General features: G+C 44.3%; 3 protein-coding genes and 1 long non-coding RNA gene across 7 annotated transcripts in view; 2 read left to right on the top strand and 2 right to left on the bottom strand.

Moving 5' to 3' along the window:
• LOC146513426 (uncharacterized) overlaps positions 1-390 on the top strand; it is a 9,643-nt gene extending 9,253 nt beyond the window's left edge. The window contains exon 3 of the long non-coding RNA XR_014874933.1: positions 356-390. This is a non-coding gene — a long non-coding RNA (uncharacterized LOC146513426). The remainder of the gene's footprint in view (positions 1-355) is intronic.
• The window catches only part of LOC146513425 (mixed lineage kinase domain-like protein), a 21,224-nt gene extending 13,767 nt beyond the window's left edge, over positions 1-7,457 (bottom strand). Inside the window, exon 1 of one of the 2 annotated variants that reach the window (XM_085165419.1) lies at positions 6,675-7,457. The gene's annotated coding sequence lies outside the window, so the exon portion shown is untranslated. Of the gene's footprint in view, positions 1-1,352; positions 2,572-6,674 lie in introns of those variants that run through there. The other variant, XM_085165418.1, reaches the window with a different exon arrangement.
• On the top strand, positions 6,124-15,154 carry LOC146513424 (mixed lineage kinase domain-like protein). Its single transcript, XM_085165429.1, has 12 exons — positions 6,124-6,201; positions 7,483-7,638; positions 7,955-8,240; positions 8,411-8,488; positions 8,617-8,794; positions 8,960-9,057; positions 9,534-9,669; positions 10,543-10,627; positions 10,707-10,849; positions 11,088-11,137; positions 11,234-11,374; positions 11,475-15,154. Exons 2-12 carry the CDS (start codon positions 7,489-7,491, stop codon positions 11,528-11,530), a joined length of 1,401 nt encoding a protein of 466 aa, XP_085021555.1. The 5' UTR covers positions 6,124-6,201; positions 7,483-7,488; the 3' UTR covers positions 11,531-15,154.
• Positions 12,732-15,684, bottom strand: part of ankrd27 (ankyrin repeat domain 27 (VPS9 domain)) — a 24,653-nt gene continuing 21,700 nt past the window's right edge. For all 3 annotated transcript variants that reach the window (XM_085165406.1, XM_085165405.1, XM_085165407.1), the window contains exon 28: positions 12,732-15,619. In XM_085165406.1, the coding sequence (XP_085021532.1) occupies positions 15,089-15,619 (531 nt within the window). In that variant the 3' untranslated portion in view covers positions 12,732-15,088. The remainder of the gene's footprint in view (positions 15,620-15,684) is intronic.

Here is a 15,684-nt window from a genome sequence, read left to right as displayed (position 1 = left end):
TAGGCGCCATTTTTCTTATTTTACGGCGCTGTTGTTCAATCGGGGAACGCTCTCTGTTGAGGAGAAAAGCATGAATTTGTTTGTATACGGATTATCCATTGTTTAAATGTCCCGGGAGTCGAAAATGAGGCAGAGCTGTTGAGAAATGCTAGGAGCTAACTGGGCGCTAACCGTATCATTCAAATATATTGAATGTCGCAATGTTGGCAAAGACAGGAAGTGACGTAAGATTTGCGCATGCGGGGTACGGATCGGGTAGTGACAGTAGTAACAGGTAAATAAACTTATTTACCTGTAAATAAACCACTGTTACCTAGTGGCTACACCAGCCAGCAAGTACCAACGACCGGATTAGGTGTGTGGTAGTAACAGGTAAATGAACTTTTGTTTTTAATTATTTGACTATATATGAATGCTCGTGTATAAATACACAAACAATACACATATGCTTTCAATTGTGTAATTTAAGTGATCTAGGTAGCTCTGTTTTGGAAGTTCAGTTCATGCTAGAAATGTGTTTTGGAGTTTGTACGTGTTTTGTCTCTAGGGGCCACCGCATATATTTATATATAAACATATATAAATAAAACCACTTTTTTTTACATTAGTAATTCCTTTTGTGCATAATTTTATATTATTGTTAATAATTAATTAATTAAAGCAACAAAACAACCTGAAGAGCCGGTTCGGAGCTGAAAGAGCCGGTTCTCTAAAAAGAGCCAGAAATCTCATCACTAGTTTGGAGCTCAGATTCATGAGCTGATAATCTGAGAGAAAACAATAGAAACTCAAAATAGATGCTGAGAATGTGTGGAATGAACGACAGGTTAGCGCCCGTTAGCTGCTGCACCGCTATCAGCAGTAAAAGCAACAACCAGTAACAGCTGGTAACAACCAGTAACCGGGCCTCCCAGTCACAGCAGGCTGAAGCTGCTCCAGCTGTGGAGAAGTGAGGAAGGTGAAAGTAACGTGGTGAGCAAACAGAATGAAGTGTGTAAAACAGTCAGGAATCGAACCCTCAACTTTCAGCTCCACAGGCGAGCAGCGTTAAGACGTCAGGATCCAGCTGCTGGTTTGTTACGTCACCGTGTGCCACCTGGAGCAAAAACATTTTGTCCCAGTTCAGCTCGGAATACATCGCATATTAAAGGCCAACAAGCCATTTCTGCGGTTTAAATACGGACAAACGCTTTTTCACCAAACACGTGCTTTCTGGCTTCGTGCTAAATCTTTCCTCTGTTTAACTGAGAGAAGCTGAAACAAACAAACAGCAAAAGAGTAACTCCGCCATAATCTGTCCAAAAACAGACCAGCTGTGAGCAAAGAGCAGAAAATGCAGAAAAACCGTTTACCTCTGAGATAAAGTTGCTCTTCTTCACAGAAGTTTGCTGTCAGAGCACCACAAGAAAACGAAAGTAACTCCTGCTTCCTGTTTATGTCTCCCAGCTAAGCGACCGTGTTTAACACGCCTGCATGAGTCACTACGTCCCAGAAGCAGCACACTGCACAGCCACACCCAAGCCCGGCACTTAAAAGTCTTCATGAAAAGACACCAGAGGGATTTCTATCGTTACTATTAAACAAAATGAGCTTTTTATGTCATGCAAACTTCTAGCCTGCCTCCAGGAGTCACTTGAGTTAAGTAGAGGATACTCAGGGCAGCCTGCTGGCTTTCCTGAGCCTCCCAGAACAAACCTGGAAGGTTGAATAACATCTGTAATAAGTAGAAGAATCCTGGATCGGGGCAAGTTGGAAATTCTTTGTGATAATACGGTAATAAGTGTGATAAATCACCATGTCCTCAGTCCAGTCAGGAGGAATGTCTGTTACTTCCTTCACAAATAGTGACGTAGTTGCTGCAGTACAGCTGCTAAAAGATGCACAGCACAGCAATATTGGTTTTATGAGGGATTTTAACCAGAGTATTGATGAGCTGCGCTCGTCGGAGCAGACTCACTCACATTTATTGCAGCGTGTTTGTCTGCATTTATAAATTACATGGCAATGATTTGCAAATGTTCACCAATCAGTGTGGGCTGCACCGGGATTCTCTGGACTGTGTCTACAGTCCGTCTCTGTGCAAACACTGTGTGACCGAAAATGGTTTTTCATTTTGGGAAATCTTTTAAATCACGTCTTAAAACCCACTTTTATTCCTTGGCTTTTAACCTCAGCGAGACTTAGTTTCTCTTTTAATTGAAGTAGTTATTTAATGATTTCACTCTTCTTTTATTTGGTTTTTACTTATATCTTATGTAATTTTATTTTACAGTTCCAATGTACAGCACTTTGTGTCAGCTGTGGTTGTTTTAAAGTGCTTTATAAATAAAGTTGATGATGATGATGATGAAATCAGCTGATCGCTGCAGCAAGTTATGCAAAAATAAACAACTAAACAATAAGTCTGTCATATGCACACAGCTTATGGCTGTCCTGCTGGAAAACGGCGTCCTGACTCTGAATGGGTCATTTTTGTCCTCTGAAGAAATCTTTTGCTATCAAAAATGTGTTTTTTATTCATCAAATGGTCTGAAAATAACAGAAGTTATTCATCACTATGCTATGCATGATTGTGGTGCTTCGTATTGTAAGGTCGACCCTACAATAATACATACACAGAAAGTAGCTCACAAGCCTCCATTGCACTGGAGATTTGCATATGATGAGCATACTTTTTTTTACCATGTTGTGCAAAGCAATGACCAGCAGGACAAAGCACATATTGTCCTCTAGTATAATGAGGAGGGAGAATCAATGTTCAGGAAGATCCAGGGTTAGAAGATATAGAAAATATTACAAATATTTAGAGCACATGTTACCCTTTCTCTGAAAAAGCACATCACCCACCTGCAGAAGTGGAAGAAGGCGATGAAGTGAAGAAAAGTGATGAAGAATCTGAACTATGTTCAAGTAGGTTCTCAGGCCTCCAGGACATGGTAGTCTGAGGAGAAAAGAAAGTGACTGGGCTTCTTGAAGTTTGTTGAACTGAAATAGAAGATGTGTCAGAGGACTGCACATCTTCTATTTCAATTATGATGAAGACAAAGAATCAAGCAGGGAAGAGGAGTCAGCTGAGACAGAGGAATATTTGCAGTAATGTGAGGAAACATTGATCTGGTCTTCTATCCTTCCCAGTGTCAGACGATGCATGACTCTCTCATGTGCCTCAGAGAAAGACGATCTACCACAGTCCAAGCACATGTGCCAGGTCCCATACTCCTTCAGTGGCTTTTCTACTCGAGTACTGAAGCATTACACACAGTGTATTCTGCTTGTATTCTGCTTTTTAACATTCACATGCCAATGGATGCATCAGAGACCAAGTTGGGGTTCAGTAACTTGCCCAAGGACACCTTGGTAAGAACTCCAGACTAGATCACACAGAGATTGAACCAATAACCATCCAATCAGCAGATGAGCTGCTCTGCAACCAACTCAATGACGAACAAGGAGGGACAACGAGAGAGGAAGACAAATGGACCGAATGCAGCTGTAGGCGTATGTGGGTGTGTTGATTCTTACTGCCGAGCATCCAGTAGAGTCGCTACGGCCAGTTCATGACATCCTGAGTCTGGTAGAGAAGTTTTAAAGGTGACACAAGATTAATCATAGAAGCACAAAAAGGATATAATTTCTTGATAAAGACACAATAGATGATCATCGTTCATGACACAAACGTGCTCCCATTTGAGGTGTATGGAACAAGTGGGCGTGTCTCCTGCTGTGATGTCAGATCCTGGTACTGATGTGACTGTATGAGCACCAAGTCCCCTTCAGAGGACCAACAGAACATCCAAGTAAACCAGGGATGAGATAAAAACATGGGCAGCATGTGATGCAGGTCCAGCTGTACATGGCACATGCTAGTGTACGATGGCAAACCGTCTCCTGCAGTCAGGACACGCGAGTTGTCCCTAACATTGCAGAAGGTTTCCAAAAGAAAACAATCACCTGTAACAACTTGTTTACTGTATATGACTCTTGGCCTGCAACTGCAGAAAGAAAGCTGTCCATGATGGGACCAGTGCAGAGGAATGAACCTGAGCTTCCTCCTGATGGGACCAGTGCAGAGGAATAAACCTGAGCTTCCTCCTGATGGGACCAGTGCAGAGGAATAAACCTGAGCTTCCTCCTGATGGGACCAGTGCAGGGGAATAAACCTGAGCTTCCTCCTGATGGGACCAGTGCAGAGGAATAAACCTGAGCTTCCTCCTGATAGGACCAGTGCAGGGGAATAAACCTGAGCTTCCTCCTGATGGGACCAGTGCAGAGGAATAAACCTGAGCTTCCTCCTGCACTTGGGTCAAATATGGACACATCTTTGTCCTCATGAAAGTTTGCCTTCACTCAGACTCATGCCCTGGTGTCCTGTCATGCCAAAATATAGAAAACTGTCAGGTTACGAGTTGGAATAAAGTTGAATAAAACCTTGAAACACAGAGATGGATGATATTTTATATTTGTTGCTTTATAAACAGTCAAAACAAACGGGGTCATTTTTGAGCCCAGAGGACAACAGATGTGATTATTTGCTGCCAGTAAAAAACTTGAAGTAGTTTAAAAACAGCTTCCTAAATTAACTTTGACATAAACCCGTCTGTGATCATCTGTTAAAGCGACCGACTCTGGCTGTGAAACGATAATCACAATAACTAATTTTTTAACCCGAAAAAAAAGAAAAAATTCATTTTTATGAGGTTTTTATCAGACTTACATTTGAAATGGAATAAAAAAAATGTGTCAAAATGTTTGAATTAAGTTTTAATTAAAAGTGCAGGAAAAATCCACTTCATATTAATTAAGTATCAATCAAACCAGATGGGGACACTTCTGACCCCTGAGGACCACAGCTGTGATTATGTGCTGCCATTTAAAATTTATAAACGCTTGAAAAAACCTTTCTTACTAAAGTTCAACATACAGCACTCTGTAGTTAGTCAGATAGTCAAAATTATCTAAACAATTAAATATTTTTTTGTCTCGTTTTATTTATGCAAACAAGGTCTGGTGGCCCTAAAATGTATAATGTTGGGTAAATTTTGTGTTAGTGTGTTGGTCGTAAGTAAAACTAAGATGTCTGTGAAGGTTCTCAGTCATCCAGGTCATCGTAGTCAAAGGAGCTTGCAAAGAAAAGCTTCTTTAAGTTGCTTGAAGACGTTTCACCTTCATCCGAGAAGCTTCTTCAGTTCTAAGGTCAAATGGTGGAGAGTCCCAGATATAAACCTAGTGGGAGTTTCCCCCCACAGAGGAACAAAAGGACCCCCTGATGATCCTCTAATCGCCTGAGCCAAGGTGTGAAACTGGGTGTGGGTCCCAATCAGCCAGAGTTTCAGGTGAGCTCATTGTGAAACCTGGCCCCACCTTATCATGTGATTTCCTGAGGTCAGATGATCCAGGATGTGAGTGGGCGTTAAGGCGTCTGGGGAGGGAACTCAAAACTGGATTATAGATGGCAGAGAGTTGGTGTCGTAAACCCCGCCTCTGTTCAAAGATGGTCGCTCACAGTGGACATAGATGCTTCTTTCACTCCTCTTTCAAACCATCTGTCCTCTCTGTCCAAAATGTGAACATTGGCATCCTCAAAGAGTGACCTTTGACCTAAAACTAAGATGTAACACTGAATTGATTGACAATTTATACTTTAAAAAACATTCAAATGAAGCGGGGACATTTCTGACCCCTGAGGACCACAGCTGTATGGAAATCAGGAGGAGTGTTAAGGCCTTTCTGCATCTGCCTCACTTCTTTTATATACAGTCTATACTTGCAGTGAGTTTTTTTAGAAGTAAAATACTGTTTCCTTGCAAAATACTACACATAGATACTCTACACATGTATTTATGAATGCACGTGGACGTGTAGAGCACTCCTGCATTGTTGCAGATTCAGATTTGGTTCAGAAATGTTTCAGTGAAAGTGGATCTACTCGTTCACACTGACAGATGGGGAAGAAGCTTTTGTTTGAATTCAGCCACACTGAAGGTCTGATAAATGAGTCAAAAATGTTCCTCCTGTGTCACGCACACACTTCCATGATGGAAAACTGAGGAAGTGTGTGGATAAAGTGCAGCTATGCACAGTTTCTGCTTCCTGGATAAAACTGTTGGGGGCGTGGCCTTTAACTGATTGACAGGAACAGGAAGCAAAGAGCAGCAGGCTCAGCAGACTGCCGTGTGAAGAAGAGCAGACTTTACCTGACAGGTAAAGCGTCTTTCTCCTGTTTCTCCTCTTTGCTCACGGCTGCTCTTTTTCATTTGATGACTCAGTTAAAACACTCGTTTGAAAATTCACCTAAAAAGTTTCCTGATTTCTTGAGCTTGGTGGTTTTTTTGTGTGTGGATCACCTGTGGAGGTTTTCTGAGTGTTTGACAGGTAGCTGCAGAGGATACATCCATGAGCGGTTATGATGCTGAGACTTTAATTTCAGACTTTGAGAGGAAAGGTGTCAGGTTAGATGGTGGATGAGGAGCCCAAATGCAGACTGCTGGGCGAGCAGGCATCAGCTGAAAATGGCTTTTTATTCTAGGCACTGAATCACTGAAGCTGAGGCAGACACACAACAAAGGCTGGGACAACGCTGGTAACAGGGTAGCTACGAGAAACGAGCTATTAACACAAACAAGCAAACAGGGGAGAAAGGGAACATCAGGGAACAAGTAAAACTGAACACTTACCAAAATAAAACCGATGGAGCGTTGTCAGGGCACGGGGAGGCCGGGCAAACATAAAGAAAGAACCGATAAACAGAGCATGGCAGGAAGTATAAACTACTGATGTCTACGTCATGTGAACCTTGTCCCTGGTTTTGAGCTCCTGTGGACTTTGATTCTTCTGGTTTGTGTCATTTCTCGGTGGGTCTTTTTGAGGCTGATGTCCTCCTCTCTTTGTGTTTCCTTGTATTGTGCGTGTTGGTAATTGTGTTTCCTTCACATCCTGTTTCGTAGTTTAGCTTGCAGACTGTCTTCCTGTTGAGAAACTCTGGCTCTGACGCTGAAGCCGTGTCGCAGCGAATGAGAAGAGAGCCACGAGTGTTCGTCAAGAGTTAAAACTAAATGTGGAGAATCACCAGTTAAACACTGACTGATTAAAAGCTGTTAGTGCTGAACAAAAAAGGTTTTTGCTACTAGTATTTTCTATGCACACACAGAGTCAAACAGAAGACGTATTTTTCATCTTTAGTCTCACTGATGAGTGGTTTTCTTACATCTGCACAGCTGTTTGACCATTTAGCAACAGCAGGAAGGAAAAACTCCCTTTTAACAGGAAGAAACCTCCAGCAGAACCAGGCTGAGGGAGGGGCGGGGCCATCTGCTGTGATTGGTTGGGGGAGAAACAGGACAAAAAACTCTCTTTCCTTGATGAACATCACCCTGAATTCTGCCGCTGCTTTTTACGATTTAACCAAACATTCAAGTGATGACTTCCTAGGTGAGGGAGGGATGTGTTGCATTTCCTGTTATAAACTGTCCTCTGTCTCTTCAGCTCATCATGGAAACAGTAATAAAGCCCATCTTTTCTGCTGCCACAAACATCTACAAGCTGGCTAAAAAGGTGAAGGCCAACAAAAAGCGCTGCCGGCGGATTTCGGTCCGAGTCAAAGCCCTCGAGCATGTGGTGAAGTCCATCACCACATGCGGGGTGGCTGTAGCTCAGGTGGTAGAGCAGGTCATCTACTGATCGGAAGGTTGGTGGTTCGATCCCTGGCTTCCCCAGTCTGCATGCCAAATATCCTTGGGCAAGATACTAACCCCAAATTGCTCTCCGATGCATCCATCGGAGTATGAATGTGTGTGTGAATGTTACTTAGAAAGCACTTAGGAAAAATGTGCTTGTGTGAATGGGTGTGAATGGGTGAATGTACAAGTTGTGTACAGCGCTTTGAGTGCTCAGAAAGAGTAGAAAAGCGCTATATAAGAACCAGTCCATTTACCATTTACCATTTACCATCACAGAGTTCTCTCCAGAGGTAAAGAAAGCCCTCGAGGAGCTGAACCTAACTCTGGAGTCAACACAGAAGCTAATTGAAAAATACACTGTAGCCAACTTGGTGGAGCGCATCCTGAAATCGGGCAGCCACGGAGAAGAGTTTGATACGGTGAGCGAGCGGCTCAACGATGCTTACCAGGTCCTGTGTGTAGCTCTGCAATCAGAGCAAAGCAAGATGCTGCACGAGGTGTTTAGACAGAGAGAGAGAGAAGACGAAATGGACGGGAAGGAGGACGACACGGAGATGACCAAATGTGAGGAGAAACTGAATTTGTCTTTAGAGACGTTCAAGCAGAGCTCTTTAGTGTTTTGATCCTTGTTCACCAAAGCTGATTCTGTTCCTCTCAGTGTTTCCACACTTAGAAGAAATCCTGTTAAAGCGTTTGGACCAGACTCAGAGTTTGTGTTTCTCTCTGTTCTTCAGTGCTGATGGACTACATGAAAGAGCAGCAGGAGAAAACCAACACCATACTGACACAGCTGGACAAAGTGGTGCAGATGTGTGAGTACGACATCGCCGAGCGGCCCTGCGGAGAGTTGTGTCGTAAACAAGTCTGTGACTTACTGACAAACATCTTGTGTTGAGAAAGTGGGATTTATAATTGGAGTCTTTCTCTTCTTTGTTCTCAGTGAATAAGCCCAGTTTCAGCAGCGTGGCTGTGCGACAGATTAAACCAGATGAACTGAAGTATCAACATCCCAAAAAGCCCTTCAAGACAACAGCGAGCTGCGAGCTCTACAAAGGAGAATATCAGGGATTCCCAGTGGCCATCAAGAGATACATCGACCCCATGAACACCAGTGCAGGGTCTGTGCCACAGTTCAGCCCCATACTGGGAAGAAACACAGGAAAATAGTCCTTCCCATTAGAAAATAACACCCACATTCACTTATATGCTGTTCCAGCTCAGGCTCCCAGTGCTCTCTGTGTGCTGCTGTTTTCACTGCCATCAAACATTTTCTCCACATCCAGAGTGAAGTCTATTTTCAACAAGGAAGTCGACACCATGAAGCAGTTTGAGTCGCCCAACATCCTGCGAATGTTTGGGATCTGCATCCAGGATGAGAACGGTGAGCGTGTCAACACAGAGGTGCATTTGTTTGAACGAGCGCTTGTATTTGAGCCAAACCTGAAAAGTTAACTGCAGCGCATGAAAACGAGAGCGTCAGCCAACACAGGAAATGCAGTTCATCACTTTACACGTAGATAAGGAGAGTTCAAAAAAGAAAGAAGGACAGATGGAAACAGAAACCCTAAAATGAAAACAGGAGCTGACAGACAATACTGACACATTTCATCAGCTTAGTCGTACATGGCACAGAAGGACTTCATCGCTTGCTTGGTCACCAGTGATTTCTTGGCTTGAACTATATTATCTCCCCTGCTGGTACTGCAACTGAAGCATGCGTGTCCACGTCAGGGGGGTCCTCACGGTGGACCAGAGTGTCTGTTACACGCTATCCCCACATATAAATACGTGGAAACATCACAGATAAATACACTCAGTGACAAACCTGTAATAAGTTGTCCTCGTGTCTGCCTGTAGGACCCAAGCCTCAGTTCTTCATCATCATGGAGTACTGTGAGAAAGGAAGTCTTCGCCAGGTCCTGGACTCTGACCTCACTCTGACCTGGATCAGGAAAGCTCACATGTGTTTGGATGCAGCACGAGGACTCTATCGGTCAGTGTGTCTGCTTTATTACAGATTCTAAGCTAAACTCCAAACAAGTTGGGACGTTGTGTAAAATGTAAATGAAGACAGAAGGCAACGATCTGCAGATCTCATCAGGGTCGGAGATATTTGATCTGCAATAGCACACAGAAAAAGTTGGAGGCTGGAACAGGAAGTGGTGCTACGAGGAAAAGATGGAGGAACATTTTGCACCTAATCGGGTTAATGAAGAGGCGAGGGACCATCCCGCTCGTTATCAGTGCTTCGTTCAAAGCCTGCGTCTCTGATGGGTTGGGGATCGTATCAACGAAACTGGCAGCTGGCACATCTGGAGAGGCTCCATCAATGCTGAAAGGTATATACAGGCTTTAGAGCAACAAATGCTCCGTCCAGGGAAGGCCTTTCTGTTCCTGCAGGATGATGCTGAACCACAGACTGCATCCGCTCCAACAGCACGGCTTCTCAGTAGACGAGTGCAGGTGGCGAAGCGGCCTACCAGCTGAGAACATCTGGAGCGTCGTGAAACCAAACACAGAACGAAGGAGACCCGGGAGTGTTCCTCTCCCAGAAGTACGGCAGCTTCTGTCCTCAGTTCACACAAAGTTACAGGCTGTTGTTAAAAGAAGAGGAACTCTACACAGCGGGAAACATGGGCCGACTTTTAGGAGATATGTTCCTGCCCTCAAGTTCAAAATGAGCCAATACTTTTTCTTTGCATTGTAAAGTTTCTCCGCTGAAACCTTTGATATGTTTCTGTGAGTAAAGTCTGAGTTTATGAGGTCTGCAAATCATTGCATCTTCTTTAGAGTTGGGCAGCTTCACAGTGACCGTGTCGTTCATAGATTCATGTTGGTGATGATGAGTTTACCTGTCGTATCTTAGACTGCACAACACAGAGGAGAAATCGAGGGTTCACGGGTCCATCGACAGCAGCAAGCTCCTGGTGACTAAAGACTACACCGTCAAGGTACTGAAGGCAATGCATGCTGGGATTCCTTGCAGCTGAACATATTTGCTTCATATGACGGTTTGGTTGTTGTTTCCAGCTGGGAGGTTTCAGGCTGTCGAAAACAGAGACGTCTCTGAAAAGGCAGACGGAGGACAGAGCCATGAGGTCGCTGTGCTACCACTGTCCCGAGAAGCTCCGTGACATCAGCTTCATCTACTGCAAAGAGTGGGAGATGTACAGGTGAGACCCCACGGCTGTCGGTCCACAGAGGTGTGCTCATTCATAAACTTTCTAAAAGATGAACTTAGCTTGTGGGTCTGAAAAGTGAAGCTGATGTAGAAGTGACTTACATCGGAGCGAGACTCCTCTGGTTGGGGGTTTTGTGAAAACAGCTCCTGGCTGACCTCAGAACACTTTACTGATTTCAGACCTGCTGTGGTTTGTAAAATGATCAAATTTCCTTTTGAACTTGTTTCAGTTTTGGAATCATCCTGTGGGAAATTGTAACCTGTAAGAATCCTTTTGAAGGTTTGTATCTAAACGACACTCACTGAAGATTTAAACTAAGATTTGGAGCCCTCTCCATCGACTTCTCCTCCTGACGTGTCTTCAAATGTCTCGTAGGTTTTTCAGATGAAGACATTTATCAGAAGGTGTGTGAAGAGAAGTATCAAGAGCTGCTTCCTGATGACTGTCCTAAAGAACTGGGACAGCTGATCAACGAGTGCCGGGCCTACAGCGGCTTCCAGAGGCCATCAGCTGGAGGTGAGTTCAGTTACTGTGTGACTGAGTACATGTGTTTACTGTCACGGTGAGACTGAAGTTTCTGTTCATTATTACAGTCTTGATATTTTCTCCTGTGCAGTGCTGCTGGATAAACTGCGCAGTGTGGTGACACAACTGGAGGAACAACAAGACTGATTAGAATCATCCTGAAGAGGAAACACATGTTGATTTTAACTTTTGTTAAACAAACATTAATCAATACCAAATTCAGGGATCAGAGGAAGTTAACAAAATCCGCACTTCCTGTATGAAAGAGCGCTGCCTCGAAGGCTCATCCTTCGCTCTGTGCTGTGTGTGATCAACCCAAACAGCTGGAAGATTTAGCTTCGTTTGTTCTGCAGGTGTCTCTGAATTTCAACTGTTTCAAAGCAGAGATGGGCAGTAACGCGTTACTGTAATCCGATTACTTTTTTCAAGTAATGAGTAAAGTAAGGGATTACTATTGCAAAAACGGTAATTAGATTACTGTTACTTTCCCGTAGGAACGCTGCGTTACTGCGTTACTAAAACCGTGATTTTTTTGCGAGAATGTCTCATGACAGTGACGTAAGCGAGTGCGACGTTCGTGACAACAGCTGTGTGCAGATCAACAATGGATCATATATCGAGTGCAGAGAGAGTATGAGCGTGCAGCGTTTAAAGCGTGGAAGTACTGACCTTACTTTGAGTTTGATTCCATAAAAAGTGACAAAAACATTAGTGTCCGTTGTGCGTGGGAAGAAAACTTCTTTTTACAGCGAAAAAACCCCTAAACTTCCAAACAAGCACCGAGTAGCTACGACGTAATGGGAAACTCACAGAGAAACTCGCGGATTCTTCCACTGACCGCGGCACACCTGCACCAGGGTAAACCTCCGCCTACCCCACTCCTGCTTTACAGGTGAAAATAGAGCAACAGGACCGCTAGTCTTTGACTTTATTTATTTTCTGCTGTGTTTTACTTGCATCTATTTGAAAGACTGAGTGTAAACACACAAAATATTTTATTTTATGTGCTGGAATGTGCAGAAAATAGGTTTAAATGTTAAACTAATTTCTTCCAGTCAGAGAATGTTGCAGATAATTAATTTTTTGCTTGATGCATAAAGTTAAAAGATTAAAACTAATAAAACAAGTTTTAAAAAGAGACTTTTCCATTTGATTACATTTTGTATGATGATTATGTAGAAAAAGTAGAATTGGGCTGAAAGATCTATCACTTTATCACCTATTCAGGTTGTAAATCGTGTTTTTAAAAAGTAACTAAGTAACTAAGTAATTAATTACTTTTGAAAATAAGTAACAAGTAACAGGATTACTTTTTTGGGGAAGTAATCAGTAATTAGTTACTGATTACTCAAGTAACTTGACCAACACTGTTTCAAAGATAAATGAGTGGAAGTCTGGACGCTTTACAGTCTTGGAAGCATTTTGTTCTTTGTTAAAACACTCAAACCACCTTTTTCTGGCAGAATCTCACAAACACCTCAAAGATCCCACAATGCTGCGTTACAACACATGAAACAAGTCGGTCCAACCTCCTGTGGAGGTGTGAAGTCAGACTTAAACGTCACCAGCTCTTCTCACAGCTGTCCTGAACACCGCAGCTCAGATTTCACGTGAAACCAAAGAAGGACCTCCCCGCTCAAAGCTGTTCCCTTCACCGCTGTAACGACACCTGTTGAAACAATTTGCAGGAAAATGATTTGGTGCAAAGCGCCAAAAGCTGAACTTTGTTCCATTTGCTAAATGAAAAACACAGGTGCAGCTGCCACCTTTCATTTAAAACATCTCTGCTTTTTAAAATTCATTAACCAAACAATTCATCAGTCTCACATTAATCATCTGCAACTCTTTCTCTGCAGATTAAATCTATTCTGCTCATTTCCACCTTAAATATTTGAGGCCAACCATCCAAACCTGCTCAAGCAGCTCTGAATGATTCAAAATAATATTCTTTATTATTAATAATTACACTGGACCCCGGGGCCCTCAGACCAGGAAGTCCCGTCTGGTTTGATTATCGGCTAATCTTAATGAGAACGTGACAGAAAAGCAGCACAGACCGGCTTCAACACTGAGAAACAAAAACAACACCAGCTGTCATTTGTCTAAATCGCAGGTTTATTCTTGTTTATTTGGGTTTAAATTAAATAAGGCACATTCACATCATCATTAAGACTCGGCTTTGACATCCGCTCAGACGAAGTTCAAACATAAAGGTGGTTCCTGTGTGAGGGAGACAGGAAACAGTGTCAGTGATGAGCACTCTGCTCATGACCATCAAATCGACTCTCGAGTAAAACCGTCAAAACCACAAATATGAAACATTAAACAGCAGGACAGACGCGCTCGTTTCATCAGGTAACTACACCCGTTTCATGAAGTAAATTAATCTGACAGAGGGATAAAAATCAGACTGATTTGTTGTAGTTTTCGTTCATCAGGCCGAACAGTCTGAGTCAGTTTGTGTTTGATGATGTCATGATTTCATTTGCATCAAGAGGAAGCTCCGACAGTTTGGTTCGGTTCTCGACGTCCTTACTGAAGGTTAATAAACCACCTGAGCTGATGGAGCTCTGACTTCTGACCAAAGACCGTTTAGAAACGCTCGCACGCCACGTTTGTGGCCGCTGTCACGTTTTCCTTGTGCACGGATTTGGCCGAGAGGCTGAAACGCTAAATTATCACCACGGACGTCATAGCATAAAAAAACATGGCCGTAGGAAAGTCAACGCTGAAGTGCGTTAAGGTGCATTCGTTCTAACGACCAGCAGGGGGCGACGCAAAAAGACTTCCTGTACAGGAAACAGAGTCAGTAACACTTCCTGATGAGTTTATGGTCACACGAGAGTTTGTGATGAGCACAAACAGTCCACAGGTCCAGTTCAGGGACCTTCTCTGCAAAAGAAGCCACGCCCATCGCGTTAAGCCTTACAGTGTCATACGAATTCACTCCATACAAACTATAAACGTGGCTCACTCTCCACTCGAGGGGTCAGTTTTAATGTTGGTGCTCAAAAATCATCAGCGCCGGTAAAAAGACGGAAATCCTTCAAACACCTCGATTTGGAAAACAGCCGGCGGATAAAAGCTGGATAAAAGCTGGATAAAAGCTCGCAGCGAGGTTCAGCAGCGGACAAGGAAATAAAATAAGATCATCCTGATTAAACCAAAGTAAAAAAGTCAGAGCCACAGAGCAGCAGCACAAAGTAAAGTGAGGACATTCAAACAGCATGAAAGCAGCTTGCATCCCTTTTTCTCTGAAGGCTGGAAGTAGAAAGTGCTTTAAACTCAGCTGAGACGTTTGTGTTGATGATGTAAAGAGTTCCCTGTGCGAGGATGGTTCGGATCTCGCTCGCCTCCACACAAAAGGGCCGAGCAGTTTTCAAACATCTGAAAAACAAAGTTCGGAAACCTGTCGGTGGAAAAAACGCAGCTTCTAGTTAATGTTAACGAGTGAAAAGGGAGACGAGCGCCGCCGAGCCTGTGCGGGTTAAACCTGATCCAGGTTTCTGAGTCAGGGCCGTCTCTAACAAAACATGGATGGCGCCCGACGCCCTTTCAGTTCGCCTGAGGACGCAGAAACCTCGGAGCGGGACAAATAAAACCCGACGCGCTGCAGCGAGAGGACGTTTGGTTGGTGAGGATTCGAGTCTCGTGTGCTTTTCTTTCGGTCTTCTTGCTGCTCGTCTGCACGTCACGCTCCCTGCATCACTGCGCGCTGGCTTCTGGCTGCTGATTGGCGTTGCTCTCTTCGACTCTTTCGCTCTGGGTCGGGGAGGGCAGGTTAAGGGGAGAAGGGGTGGAGTCTTCATCCCCGTGCTCTGACGGTAAGCCTTCAGCTTCCTCGCCAGGCCGACGGCGGCCGTCAGAAGAGTCTGCGTGTAAATCTCGGTCGGTCTGGCTTTCGGGGTCCGACTGAGCAGACAGGATGTTTGCGAGCGGGACGTCGGCCGAGCCGTCGACCTGCGATGATGTAGTTGACGGCGTGGACGGCGAGGTCTCGCTGCCCGTGCTGCAGCTGGAGGCGTCGGTGGAGAGCGATTCGGCGCCGTCGGGTAGTTCAGGAGCGCACGCGACGTCTGTCGGGTCAGCCACAGTCAGCGCGTGCGTTCGCTCCGGCGTGTGCGCTCCGGTGTCCAGGGTGTGAGAGCGAGCCAGGCGCCGCTCTTTGAGGCTTCCCGTGGGGTTGCTGACCGCCACCGTCTCTCCTCGCCTCAGCCTCCACCTGTCCGGATTCACCTGCAAAGAAACGGCAGCAGAACTAAAGTCCGTCCTGCTCCAGACCGGAAACACCGAGAAAAACC

The sequence above is a fragment of the Neolamprologus multifasciatus genome, chromosome 7, assembly GCF_963576455.1.
Source record: "Neolamprologus multifasciatus chromosome 7, fNeoMul1.2, whole genome shotgun sequence".
In the NCBI taxonomy this organism is placed as follows: Eukaryota; Metazoa; Chordata; class Actinopteri; order Cichliformes; family Cichlidae; genus Neolamprologus; species Neolamprologus multifasciatus.
Note: the sequence above shows the minus strand (reverse complement) of the source record. Positions and strands in the feature narration are given on the sequence as shown.

What these genes read in the sequence shown, in the direction of transcription:
- LOC146513424 (XM_085165429.1), top strand. Translation starts at nt 7,489, where the DNA reads ATGGAAACAGTAATAAAGCCCATCTTTTCTGCTGCCACAAACATCTAC. An exon ending in AGTCCATCACCACATGCGGG is followed by an intron (nt 7,639 to 7,954) that starts GTGGCTGTAGCT and finishes ACCATCACAGAG; the next exon opens with TTCTCTCCAGAGGTAAAGAA. An exon ending in CTAAAGACTACACCGTCAAG is followed by an intron (nt 10,628 to 10,706) that starts GTACTGAAGGCA and finishes TGTTGTTTCCAG; the next exon opens with CTGGGAGGTTTCAGGCTGTC.